At 37.0% G+C, this 14,954-nt stretch overlaps 1 protein-coding gene across 1 annotated transcript in view; it reads left to right on the top strand.

Moving 5' to 3' along the window:
• The window catches only part of CTNND2 (catenin (cadherin-associated protein), delta 2), a 1,004,786-nt gene that overhangs the window by 504,289 nt on the left and 485,543 nt on the right, over positions 1-14,954 (top strand). The window contains exons 4-5 of the mRNA XM_011978063.1: positions 12,698-12,732; positions 13,117-13,233. Coding sequence (XP_011833453.1) covers positions 12,698-12,732; positions 13,117-13,233 — 152 coding nt within the window. The remainder of the gene's footprint in view (positions 1-12,697; positions 12,733-13,116; positions 13,234-14,954) is intronic.

Genomic DNA, 14,954 nt, shown 5'->3' with positions numbered 1-14,954 from the left:
TTACAAAAATTCTAGTTTAATTATTACGTGGAAATAATTATGTAGCAAATTCCACATAAAAGAACCAGTCTGGGGAAAGAAAACACAGTGGTATAAAACCACATTCCTCTAATTTTTTTTTTTTTGCTTTTTTATTTTGAAATAACTATAGATTTTTATGACATGCCACACACACACACACACACACACACACACACACATACACGTCTCTTCTAACTTCACCTAGTCCCTCCAATAGTCACATCTTGCATAAGTAGTACAGTATGACAACCAGAATCAACATTGCTACAACCAACAGATTTCCCCAGTTTTATATGCACTGATGTGTGTATGTGTGTATGTGCGTGTATGCGTGTTTAGTTCCATGCAGTTTTATCATGTCAGTGGCTGTATGTAACCATGCCACAATCAAGATTTAAAACTATTCCATGACTGCAAGGCTTCCCCATGCTACCCCTTTGTACCCACACACCCCCTTCTCCGTCCCTATGCCCTGGCAACCATTAATCTGTTCTCCAGATCCACATTTTGTATTTCAAGAATGTTATTCCTCTTTTTCACTCAGTACAATTCCTTTGAGAGTTGTTGCATGTTACACATACATTTCCTTGGTGTGGATATATCGGTGTGTGTGACCGTTCACTTGTAGAACATTTGTTATTTGTAGTTTTTGAGAATTACGAATAGAACTCTAATGAACATTTGTGCATCCACTAAACCTTTTAACGAAATGTTCAGATGGTTTCAGATGCCTCAGGTGGTCAAAAGGCCACTATTGCTCTTAAGGAAGTATAGATCTGTAACACCACAAAAAAAATGTTATACCTGACTATTACACGGTTTCAGCTCCATAAAGGCACTAAGATTGAAACTTATATTTACCAATCTTCTGTTGATCCTCAAAAAAAAAAAACAAAAAAAAATATTATTTTTTTCTTTCTTGTGAAATCAGCAATGGTTATTCACATGTATTTTCATTACATGTCTAAGAGGTGTTAGCTTTGCTTATATTAATAAAATCATAGCAAATGCAGTCAAATCCAATATTCAGGGTTTGATATACCTATACTAGATGACATATGTAGGAAGCAACAACAGAGGAAAGAAAAGCTATGAGCACACCAGTGCATTTTAGAGGAACAGAATGAGTTCACACATGTATGCAACAACACACATTCACACACTCCTGCACATAATATCACACACAGGATCACAGGAAGCCAGGAAAACGTAAGCTTGACCCCGTCTGTTTGCTCAGAAAGGTCTCCAAAATTAAGGAGCTGCCTTAACTGAGATGATCTGACAACAGGGATTATTCTGGGAACAAAAATACATTGAATGCAAAAGACTGAAACTTGAAAGGTCTGGGAACCTTGATACACATGCCACTTCCATCAGCAAACAAACTAAGTACTCTCCTCCTGCAGAAATCTCAGTTGTGGATCATCCACCTGAAAGACGCAGTGAGCTCCCTCTTCACTCTGAGGATCAGAGAGTGAAGTGTTCGAGTTAATCAGCATCTGACTGTGAGGTATAATGTCCCCAAAACAGAAGCATCATTGCAGCATATAGAATGCCGCAGTATACACCAAGCACACAAACGACACCAACTGTTCAGTTGGATGGTTTGAAAGCGCTTCAAAACACTGTATTAGGAGACCTAACAGTCAACTGGTGAACAGTACCCCTGGTCAACCGGAATTTCAACTTACTACATTCCAATTTATGGAATGCCCACTGGCAAAGATACTGTGATACATTATTTTCTAACATAGTTGGTGTTTGGAAATGTTACTTTACTGTAAATTTCTCATGTACTGTTAGGAGCATTTGAAAAATAATACCTAGCCCCATGCCTGAGAAGCTTCCCAGAATACTATAGAAGGAGCTACAGTGTGAGAATTTTCTACTCTATAATGCACCCTTTGTTGCTGCTTCTGATACTGAATTTTACGCATAATCTGTCTGTTGTAATGTAAGTACAATCAACTTTGAAGCTATGAAAGAATTTGAAGAAGAAAAATATGAATGCATTTCTTTCCCACAGTGACAGCTTGGCTTGTGTGTAGACAGAACATTTAGGGTGACTGAGCCTCTGGCTAATTCTTTGTGGCTGTTAGAAACTAGAATATTTATTTTGAAGAAATTAAAACAAAACAGAATTTATGTGAATTCTCCCTGGTTTGGCTCTAGCTGGCTGGCCCGCAGACGGGACAGTGCTGTGATACTCTGTGATAAGCACAGGAGTCGTGTGTGTCCAGGCCATGGCGTGGAAGCTATTACCACGTTGCAGTGTCAGTTGCTTGGACAATTGTCAGTCACCAGTGCCAACAAAATTAGCTTAAGAATATGAATTTCCCCTGCCTCAAACTAAAAAGAAATTAATAGTGGCAATTTAGTTCTGATTTATTTTCTCCTGTGGTCTTGAAAATAGCAAACAGTCTTGATGGCTTTTACTATGGCCAGAACAGTAGCAGTTGCCAGGAAAGGCATCCTGAGCAGCACTGATTTAAAAACTTACGGCTTTAAAGCAAGTCATCTTTCTTTATACATCACAGACTGCTTTGTCTCTTCTCCATTTCAGTGTGGGGGAAAAAAAGGTAGACAATATAAATTCTGCAGAGCCTGTAACTTACATTTTTGATCGTATTTATTGGTCCCCAGGTATAGACAAGTTGAATGCCATATGCTTGGCTTACGTTCGTCTTTCAATTCTGTGAATTCGCTCACAGGCCTCTGTTCTTCTCTATGTGATAATGGTAGCTTAACTTTTGGAGGGTGGGTAAAGCGGGGGGCCGTCCTGCATCCTGTGTTCCTGGAAATGTTCTATGGATTTTTTTGTATTTTATACTCTTAACTTTTGTAAGATCACTATGGGGAAAATTCTAGTGATATCCCTATTTTACAAATGAGGAAACAGAGACTTAGAGAGTGTAAGGCAGAAGCGTCTTGATCATATCCCGTTAGGCAGCAAACCCCCAGTTCTGTGTGTTTACCTACCCGTGCACCTACCAGTCTGCAAAGTCATAGACAGCTGGCACGACACCTCTCTTTCTGATCCTCAGAGCCACAGTGAGCACTCACCAAGAGTTTGTGGTGACTGTGTTACCCTTTTCTCTGGAACTCATTGTGTCTGGCTGCTTAGATGCAGACACCACCATGCCTGGGTATTTTTTTAATGTCCACTCTTCCCGTTTCCCCATATTGGCCCCATTTTGGCCCTCCCCCAGTGGACCACAGTGTGCTCCAAGTGATGAAATAGATTAGAGTAAGCCATAGTCAATAAGCCATAAAAGCCATTTTAACAACATGTTAACCAACAAAGCCAGTCCCCCTCAAAGTGGGGTGTTTTCCTGTTTGGTGCCTCAAAGCCAATATGCAAAACCAAAAGTAAGGATCAAGCAGAGCAAGCTTTATTCAGTGGCCATGAAATCAAGAAGTAGGTGTGTGACTGGGGTGACAGCTGGAAAGTCACAGACGTAGGGTATCTTGAATGAAGGGGCTAGGCGTGAAAAGCAAGGGGAAGAACATTCATGTCTTTTCTGGGAAGGGACAGAACTGGAGGAGGTTCTCAGAACTGGAGGTGCCACTTTCCTTTTGTCCTTTTATGGTTTCTTCTAGTTGTTGTCATGGTGATTGCCAACGGTCATTGTGCTAGTGGGAGCATCATTTAGCATGGAAATCAGATTATAATGGAGTTAGAGGTTCTTCAGAGGTCAGATGAGCTGCTGTATTGGTTCCCACCAGTCTTAGCCAGTTTGGTCAGAAGGGGGAGCTTCTGACCTCAGGGGTCTAGTTTCCTAAAGATAAGCAGATTTAAGGTGGGGTCAGAATTCACGTAGGCATGACACTGGGTAACAATCTCATAAAAGAGGAAGCAGTTCCATACTTCGTCAAGATATACCAGGTTTTGAGATTCTGTAGCTATCCATTGTAGCCTGTAAAAATGTTCATAATAGCCGTCAAGTTGTGTTTTTGATGGCAATAGTTAAAGCAAAAAGAAGATGTACAATCTAAGAAAGAAAAAAGACATTCTAATTGCTGACAGAGATATTAGGACATTCATTTGGGATTATATCACAAACAAGTGTAGAGACCACAGGCAGCCGACCAAAGGGAAATCAGTTCCACAAAACGTTCTGCGGAGAGTGGTGTTATTCAGCAACCCAAACCAGTGATTCTGGACATAGTGTGCTAATGGATAAGGGCAACAGCAGCCTAGAGCCAAGCTCAGTGGGGGACCACTCCTCCCCATTTTTAACTAAATATGTTACATTTTCACAGTACTTGCGGCTTTTGACTACGGGCATTTTGTTTTGCAATCCATGGCTATTCTTGTGAGGTGCTGCATGCAAAACTATATATTAAAAATGTTTTGCTGTCCAAATACAAGGTCAAGTCATACGGACACCATCAATATAAAGATCTTTTTTCCTATAGATTAGAATGAAATGTCAGGTTTTTTTTGTTTTTGTTTTAGTTTTTGTTTTTGAGACAAAGTCTTACACTGTCACCCAGGCTGGAGTGCAGTGGCACGATCTCAGCTCACCGCAACCTCCACCTCCCCAGTTCAAGTGATTCTCCTGCCTCAGCCTCCCGAGTAGCTGGGATTACAGGCGCCCGACACCACGCCCAGCTAATTTTTTGTATTTTTAGCAGAGATGGGGTTTCACTATGTTGGCCAGGCTGATCTCAAACTCCTGACCTTGTGATTCGCCCACCTCGGCCTCCCAAAGTGCTGGGATTACAGGCATGAGCCACCACTCCCGGCCAAAGATCAGTTTTGAAGCAATTTATTTCCCAGTAGTTTCTATGGCTTATGTTTTAGGTACGTTGCTTAACTCAAAAGCAGACTAACAAAAAAACGCATAGTTCTGTACCTTTATTTCATTTTGAAAGATATTGTAAGCAATAATACACCACATGATACAATGTAGAGATTGATGCTTTAGGCATCAAAAAGTTGAAAACGACAATAAAAGTATATTGGAGCAGGTTCATAACAGATGGAATATCTCTAGTAATGGTTTGCTTTGTGTCTTTTCCTGGCATTAAGAAAATGCTTTGAACTTTCATATATATATTTTTATTAGAAATGGCCTGCAGATAGTTACTAAGGCTATGATGTTGGAATGATGAGGTGGAAATCACTTCTCAAGGAGCTCAAAGGTTATCTTTGGGTTTACAACAGGGTGCTTCCTGTTTCATGCCCTCTGAACTTGAAAGTTATTGGTTGCTTACTTGAAATGTTCAAACTAAATCAAACTTAAAACATTGTAAAAATGACACTGTCATTTGTCTCACATATGAAATGGAAAAAGAAGTTAATATATCTCTAAACAGTTGATGCCATTATTATTTGTAATTATGTATTTCAGAGTTGTTTGGCATCATTTGAGTTTAAACTGGGAGTGATTCTAACAGTGATAAGAATATTATAAAGGTTGCAATCATGGGGGTTTATCTAAGCATTTAACTAAGCGTATTTCTAAGTGCAGGAATCGTGGGGAATTTTTTCTCTTCCAAGTATCAAAGATATTTTTAAAATAATGTTAACATTTTGTCATAATAATTTCAGGTCATTTTGTCATTTTTTCATAAATAAAACGTTGGAGATAAAAAGAGAGAGGAAAGTTATCTTTCCTTAGACTCAATTTTCTTCACCCTCCTGACCCCTGTAGAGCCACCACCACCATCTTGAATTTGATACCTTTTCAGTTCATATATTTTTATTTTTTCTTTCTCTCTCTCTATATATATCTATATCTATCTATATATATGAATATATATAGATATATTGATATCCCTCAAATATATATATAGATATATAGATAGATGTAGATAGACAGAGATATAGAGAGAGGCACGTGCGTATATATTAATGTGTATATTTATAAACAATATTGTTTATTCAGTGTTTCTAAAAATCACATAAGTGGGATCCTGCATTACATATCTTATTGACAACTTCCATTTTTTTCTCTGTATTTTCTTTTTAAGAACTACATATGCATCTGACTAATTTAGTTTACCTGCCAAATAGTATTTATTCCATACGTATATCATATGAGGGGATTTCAAAAAGTTTGTGGAAAAATGGAACTCTATTTCTCCCAATATCCAAGTACTAACCAGGCCCGACCCTGCACCTTACAAATTGATGTGGATGGTCTGCCATTGCAAGCTTCATCTTCGTCATCATCTTGTCCCTTCTTAAAACAAGTTTCCATTTGTAAAATGCTGATTTCTTTGGTGGCTTTATTCCCATAAAGTTTTTGTAAGGCATCAGTGATTTTGCCATTCTTCAACCAAGCTTCCTGTAAATTTGATATTTATTCTTGCTTCAATTTTAGCAGAATTCATGTTGCTCTAATAAGAGCTCTTTTCTTTCTTTCTTTTTTTATTTTTTGAGACGGAGTTTTACTCTTGTTGCCCATGCTGGAGTGCAATGGCCTGATCTTGGCTCACCGAAACCTTTACCTCCTAAGTTCAAGCGATTCTCCTGCCTCAGTCTCTCAAGTAGCTGGGATTACAGGCATGTGCCACCACACCCAGCTACTTTTGTATTTTTAGTAGAGACGGGGTTTCTCCATGATGGTAAAGCTGGTCTTGAACTCCCACCCTCAGGTGATCCGCCTGCCTTGGCCTCCCAAAGTGCTGGGATTACAGGCATGAGCTACCACACCTGGCCCACAAGAGCTCTTTTCAGACTGATGTCTTACCCTCGTTAGTGTGTCAAATTAGATCATGTTCAGACATGTTATAACCAGGTAATATCAGTTTATTTGGGTGCCACAAATTTTTGAAATCTACACATAAATTTTTCATAATATGCATTTTCCATAAACTTTTTGAAGACCCCTCATGTATGATATGTAATCATATTATTATATTTGTCTATTTTTCTATTGCTGGAACACATAGGCTGGGTTTCCATTGTCTTGCTATTACAACAATGTAGGCATGAACAATCTTGTACAAGTCTCCTGGGCAAAGGTGCAGATATTTTCCTGGAGTCTCTACATAGAAGCAATATTCCTGGGTGATTAGGTATTACATTAGGTATTACATGTACCAGGTACTATCCCACAAGTCACCTGTGTGTTTCACTAATTTAGTCTCCCTCCTACAATGTATGAGTTATTTCCGCATTTCTTCCCCAACACTTAATGTTGTCAGACTTTCAAATTTTTGGACAGTTTATGGTGTGTGAGGAGGTATCTTTGTTTAATATTTATCCCTCAAATACTTTTAATGTGTTCAGTGGCCATACTTTTTTTTTTTTTTTTTTTTTTGGCTATACATCAGCTATTATACATGTCTGATGACCTCTCTTCTATTTGATTTTTAAATCTCTATCTTATTGATTCATTGGAGTTCATTATATATTCTGGAAAGTAAGCCTTTGTAAGTTATATGCCTTGCAAATATTTTCTCCCAGGATATGGCTTGTTTTACAACTTGGTTTCTGGTAGGAGTTTTTTAGCCACATAAGATTTTATTTTTGATGTAGCCAAATGTATGACTGGAATAGTGGGTCACACATTTCTATAGACTCTGGAACCAGAAAACCAAGGTCATAACCATGCCTCCACTACTAACTGACTGAGGAACCTCCATCTTTTTACCTTGGTTTTATTGTCTCTAAAATGGGAAAATATTACCTCTCTCAAAAGTTTTAATATGAGGATTAACTATCAATCAGTTAGACTGTTGTCTGCTGCCAAATGAGACCTGTATAAATATTAGCTATTAGGATTTTTGCTTTTAATGTATTGTTTCAAAATTTCTTTCCTAGCATCACTGATGTCTTTATGTATTTAAAGGCTAAGTGTTATTTATGGTGTTGTCTTTGTCTTAAATACATGTTTTTCTCACAGTTAGTAGGTTCTGGATCTTATATTTAGGTGTATTCAAACACATATGGACTGATCAAAATTATGTCTATAGTTGGTTTTACATTTATTTCTTCAGAGGTGATTTCTATTTCATAAAATAGCATTTCAACAGTAAAAGCAAACTTTATTTCCTGAAATTGAACGTGCATTTAAGTTATAACACCTTCAAAAATGACTTTTCTATTATATTAAATTGAATTATATAATTGAGAGAAAATTTACCACAGGTGATTCCTAGACACCTGATATGAGAATGTCTGAGAGCCAAGCATAATCCATCTTTATTGAATAAATAAGTAGTTTGTTTGCTTTTTAGAAAGCATCTACCTTAGAGCAATTTTTAAAACAAGGAATCAAATACATAAATAGGCAATTGCATACAATCTCCTAGCTAAGAGATTAAAGTGTGCACTTAAAGGAAATAAAATCCAAACCAGCTTTCTCTTGAGACTTCCATTCTCTATGATCAGTCATACTTTTAATGCATTTTAACTGTGCCAAAGAAACCAGGGAAACCATTGAAGTGATTAATGCCTTTTGTCTGCCCAAAAGGAAGTTGCCTGTGTTTTAGACAATTTTATATTCATTTCCAATTATATTTTTTAAATTATAATAAAAAGAGTTTCTTCTTTTTTCTGTTGCATCATAAAATTGAAACACATTTGAAAGAGATGAACAGAAAAATAAATAATAGCATGATGTGTAGTCCTAAACATAAAATCAACACCTGTACATAAAATCGGCACCACCTTATTTGTACTAGGGTTACCCTGGACATTTTCTTCCAACTCTGCACTGCAGAAATTGAAGAGCAAGAGCAAGAAATGCCTTAGGAATTCACCTTTTTGTATTGTTCAGTGTGACATTTATTCTTTGGGATCAAACAGCCCTCTAATTACAGAGTTTTAACACAACAATGGTTTATTTCTCACTGGTGCTCTGTGTTCTCGGTTGGCAGAGGTCTCCATTCCACATACTCAGGCATGCATCTCAACACAGGGCTTAAGAGAGAGAGAAAGCGTGAAGACCTCATGCTTATTCGTCTGTGCTTGGGCATAAAGTGGCACTTGTCACTTCCTCTCATAGGCTTTTGCGACCCCATCCATGTTCAAGGGAGCTGAGCAGAGTGTGTTCCTCAAAATACCTACAATGAGAGGAGTGCTGAACTTTACTGAGCACTGGGAATTACTTCCATTGACACCCTCACTCATGTCACCTAAAATGGGTGGCAACCTAAGCATGTTTCCTTGCACAAATTTTTTAAAATTATTTTTAAATTTTTTAGAGGCAGGGGTCTTACTCTGTTGCCTAGGTTGGGGTGATGAGGGACAGTGGTGCAACCTCAGCTCACTGCAGCCTCAAACTCCTGGACTCAAAGAATCTTCCCATGTTGACCTCCCAATTAGCTAGAAATAGAGGCACGTGCCAACATGCCTTGCTAATTTTAAAAAAGATTTTGTAGAGATGAGGTCTTGCTATGTTGCCCAGGCTAGTCTGGAACTCCTGACCTCAAACCATCCCCCTGCTTCACCCTCCCAAATCACTGGGATTATAAACATGAGCCAGGGTTAGAGGCAAGAGGCACCATGCCTAGCCCCTCCATGACTTTTGATTTTGAAAGAGTGGCTGTTACTAAAAAGTCAAAAAATAATAGATGCTAGAGAGGTTAAGGAGAGAAGTGAACACTTACACACTGTTGGTGGGAATACAAATTAGTGCAACCGTTGTAGAAAGCAGTATGATGATTCCTCAAAGAGCTAAAAGCAGAACTACCATTGAACCCAACAATCCCATTACAGAGGAATATTAATTTTTCGACCATAAAGACACACATGCACACAAATGTTCATTGCAGCACTATTTACAATAGCAAAGACATGGAATCAACCTAAATGCCCATCAATGATAGGTTGATTAAAGAAGACATGATACATATACACCATGGAATACTATGCAGCCATAAAAAAGAATGAGATCATGTCCTTTGCAGGAATATGGACGGAGCTGGAGGCCATTATCCTTAGCAAACTAATGCAGAGACAGAAAACCAAAGACTGCATGTTCTCACTTACAAGTGGGAGCTAAATGATGAGAAATTATGAACACAAAGAAGGAAACAACTGACACTGGGGTCTATTTGAGGGTGGAGGGTGGGAGGAGGTGGAGAAGCAGAAGAGATAACTATTGGGTTCTGGGCTTAATTCCTGGGTGATGAAATCTGTACAACAAACTCCCGTGACATGAGTTTACCTATGTAACAAACCTTCACATGTATCATGGAAATAAAGGTTTTAAAAAAAGAATTTGAGTTTAGTTCACACATCAGTTTAAATCCCTGCTGGGATCCTTAGGAGCTGTTTGGCCAAGTTTTTCAACATTACTACATCTGTTATTCCCCATTCTACATCTGTTGTGATTGTTGTGAATTAACTGGACCTTGGTATACAGGAACCACTTAGTAAATAGCTGTACTGGTGAAGGAAAGTACTAGTATAGAGATAGCAGCAAATCCTGGAGGACATAACACGAGAACTTTTTTGTTGGATCTGTTTCCTGGCACTGTCATAACAAATTACCACAACCGAGTGACTTAAAACAATAGAAATTTATTCTCTCCTGGTTTTGGAGACCAAAAGTTCAAAATCAAAGTGTCAGCAGGGCTGGGTTTCCTGCAAAGACTCCAGGGGAGTTTCCTTCCCTACCTCTTTCAAGTTCTGATGACTTCAGGCATTCCTTGACTTGTGCCTGCATCACTCCAGTCTCTGCCCCCGTTTTCACATGGCCTGCCCTTCTCCGTTTTTGTCTCTCTTCTATCTCTTAAAAGCACATCTGTGATTGGATTTAGGGCCCGCCTAGATGATCCAGGATGACCTCATCTGAAGATTATTAACTTAATTACACCTGCAAAAACACTTTTCCCAAATATGTTACCATTCACAGGTCTTAGGGTTTTGATGAGGACATATATTTTGAGAGAGGGGGGCCCTCTGTTCAACCCACTATCAATATGGAAGTGTTTTCTATCTGTATGTTATACCACCTTGAGAATTTGTCCAGCTTTAAAATATAGAAGAATGAAGTTGTGGGGAGCCCTGAATTAATAATGGATGATTAATGAAAATAATATCTAGTATTTTTCAAAGTTAGAAGTACGCAAGGATCGTCACAGAAGCTTGTTATGCAATGCAGGCTCCCAGCCTAATCCATAGACTTTTTCATCTTGTAGGTCTATGGTTGGGCCACAAAATACATATACTTAAAAAGTGCGACAGGTGATTCTGACACAAGTAAGCATTCGGAATTACTCAGAACCCATATGCCTGAGTTCTAGTCTAGCTTCTGCAAATGACCAATGGGACTGATCTTTAAACACTAGTATTTTGGTATTCACATTCTTGAAAAGTAACGATCCATAGACTTAGAGGATTAAAATAACCAGGATAACTACTGTTCTGATTTTTGAATTGGTGATTCTTGAATAATAAGATGGGACTACTTTATATTAAATTCCACTTACTAAGTGAACCTGTCCCATAATTTTTTAAATGTTTTTATAATTTTTAAAATCATTTTTAAAATGATTTTGGGATTACGTTTCTATTTTAAGGGCTAAACTTTGTAGTCAGATGTTAGTATTATATAATGCCACATCTTTTTGATGCAAGAAAGAGTTGCATTGGACTGAATTTGAAATATTATCATTTCAGGTATCAATATTGTCTACAGCTCTCATCATTATGAAACCATTGTCCAGTTTCCTAGTATGGATTGACTCAGGGGCAAGATACCCTGTAATAGTCACATGTCTCTTAATGGACTACTCTTGTTTTCATTTATGCCAGTCATGGCTTTTCTGAACACTGATTTATATCCAGAATTCCCTTTTTCTCCGTAAATGTATTCAGAACCCACCTCTAAGGTACAGACAAAAGGTCTACAATCCACATGCTTTTGTGAAACTAATGAGCTATTCATAGAAGCTGCTTGAACAGAGTAAAATATCATGAAATAAGTGTACAAAATCATTCTCAAAACGATGCCTTTCAGGAATTAACATGTAGATTTCTCACCAATTATTTACATATAAAAGGGGCATGTAGGAAGTGTTTGCATACACAATGGAAGAGTTGCTCGTATTTAGAAACTATTTATTTTGTATTTAATCCTTCAAAATAAATCTCTGTTACCTATATAGAGCCACTCTATACAGTATCTTTGGCATATGTATATGGAAAAACCTTTCCGTCTGGGTCATTTTATAAGATGTATTATTGAGACTTTTGGAAATGTGTATTTAGTTGGTGGTAAAGTGTTATAATTTTTAAATTAAACTCTTAATAATCAGCTAAATGGAAATTTTAATGTGATATGGCTAAATGGAGGCAAAGATTTATTTCTTCTCTCTAATAAGAAAAGAGATAGTTATTTCCATGTTAGGCTACCTTACAAAGTCTACATGATCCTATTCCAAAATAGCTAAAATTGAGTAAAACTGCATCTATATAGACTATTGTAAAGAATGAGTCTAACAGGTTGGGCTTTGTAAAAAATGAGCTCTTCTGATAATTACTGAACAATGTCCATTTAAAACATGCTAATACTTGTGAATCAAAAGGAATGTACAGCAAATGGATTAAAATTAAAACTGTATAAAAGTGGAATCCCTTTTCACAGTAAGAAATGAAAGGAAATGCCACGGAGACACTGTTGCTTAACCCTAATGTGCCTTTGTGTCTTAGATTTTAGGGTTTTCTTCTTTTCTAATCAATGCATTATATCTCTGTATTCTTTTTTTACAGTTCAGCAGAAGAGCAGTTTCATTGGCAGTCACAAGGTAACGTCTATCTTATTGATGAACACTTACACTTCTACACATATCTCTACTGATGACTTTTCTTATGAACTTTAGAATGAGACTTAGAAAAGTAATAGGAAAACATCCCGATAGTAAAAATTAGATGAAGTTGTTACGACAGCTCACAATTTATTAGAAGTTACGTCTTTCAATTCTGTAGTAACTATGGCTCTTCAAGGGTACATGAAATTGCTGACCTTGGCTTTAATGCTGGTTGACCAAAAATTATGATGGAATAGCTAATGAAAACTTCATAGAGGTAATATATTTGATTAGGATATTTTCCATGATTAAATGATAACCTAAATCTTAAAGAATAATATACCAAGTGTTTGTTCATCACTTTAAAATATTTTATTTCAGATGGTCAAAAAGATATCGAAGATGAGCTTACAACAGGTCTCGAGCTGGTGGACTCCTGTATTAGGTCACTACAGGAATCAGGAATACTTGACCCACAGGATTATTCTACAGGTGAAAGTAAGTCACCTAGCAGTTATGCTTGAAGACAGTTGAAATATAGGAGTATTATGTCGTTATTTCTAATATCATTACTGTTATGAGCCATATCAAATGAGGATTACAGGATATTTTTATGCTTGTTTTATCCATTTCACTCCGTCTCGTCTATTCCCTTCTTACATTATCCCACCTCAGTTCACATTAGAGTATAAACTCTTTTAAGTCAGTAGTTGGCATCTAGTTTTCGCACTAATTACTGACATACTGATGATTCTCACTGTTGTCTGATATCCTTTTCAGTATCTACAGTACTGCATTTTATGAACTCATCGTATATTTTGTAGTCAACACAATGTCTGCCTTAAAATTAACTGTCAATGTTGGCTGGGCGCGGTGCCTGGGATTATGCCTGTAATCCCAGCACTTTGGGAAACCAAAAGGTGGGCAGATCATGAGGTCAAGAGTTTGAGACCAGCGTGGCCAATATGGTGACATCCTGTCTCTATTAAAACTAAAACTACAAAAAAACTAGCCAGGTGTGGTGGAGCATGCCTATAGTCCCTGCTACTCGAGAGGCTGAGGTAGGAGAATCACTTGAACCCAGGAGGCAGAGGTTGCACTGAGCCGAGATTGCGCCACTGCACTCCATCCTGGGCAACAGAAGGAGACTCCATGGCAAAAAAAAAAAAAAATTACCTGTCAATGTTTTACTCATACACATCACTGTTGGTAGAAATCATAAAAAGCAGCAATTATATGACAAAATAGGAAAAAAAAATTGTGTACTCTTAGTATTATCTATTTAGTACTATGCTAAGGTACTATGCAATAAATTCTTACATTTCTGTATTTAACCATCTTGCATTGCTATATTAATTCCATAGAATATTTAAAGATCACTTTCTCTCCACTTAATGACATATTTTTCAACCAGAATGGTTGCGTCTTAGGAGTTGAAATGAACCTTCTTTAAATAAATCATAAAATTCTTTTTACCTATCTTAATAAAATTCCACAAAAGGCTAAAAATTTCTTCATTAAAATAGGTGTTATCCTGGTAATACATAAAAAATCAGTGAAGCATTTTATTCCTTAATTTAAAAAATAAAATTTCCTCCAATACCCACTAAGCTTTGTCATGCAAAAGGAAGACATAAGGATAAGATGACAAACTGATCTTGAAAACCATTTAATTTACAGATTAGCTCATTTTCTCTATAATCTTTGTAATACCATTACTCTTAGGATAACATTGTTGTGCATACACAGATTTATTTATACTCGTATGCATCCTCTTAATACAATTCGTAAGAAAAGATTGGTTGGTATTATCCTTCTTCTCTGTATTTTGTATTGAAAAATGTGTAGTTACCTCTTTTCACTCATTGTTGTAGGGACAGCTCTAGTTAGAACACATTTAATGAATATTTGAAACACATACACTCATCTTATTAGCGAGTAAGGAGAGCAGCAACAGAGTAGTTTGCCTTGTTGGGGAAGGGGGAGATGAGAGTGGAAATCTCATTTTTTACATAAAAATATATTTGATTATGAGTTTAGGAGGAGTAACATTTAATAAATGGAAAGTACAGAAAATAAAGTAATGAATGAGTTAAATAAAAAGTAAACAAATTAAAATACAAGGGATAATTTAGGTGTATCAATCTAATGCTGCATGTAAGCATTCTAAATTCTCCTCTGAAAAGAATTAAAGTTCAAATTTGCAGTAAACAAAGGTA

Source organism: Mandrillus leucophaeus, unplaced genomic scaffold (genome assembly GCF_000951045.1).
Source record: "Mandrillus leucophaeus isolate KB7577 unplaced genomic scaffold, Mleu.le_1.0 Scaffold188, whole genome shotgun sequence".
NCBI lineage: Eukaryota > Metazoa > Chordata > Mammalia > Primates > Cercopithecidae > Mandrillus > Mandrillus leucophaeus.
The sequence above is the reverse complement of the archived record's forward strand: the minus strand, read 5'-3'. Positions and strand labels throughout refer to the sequence as shown.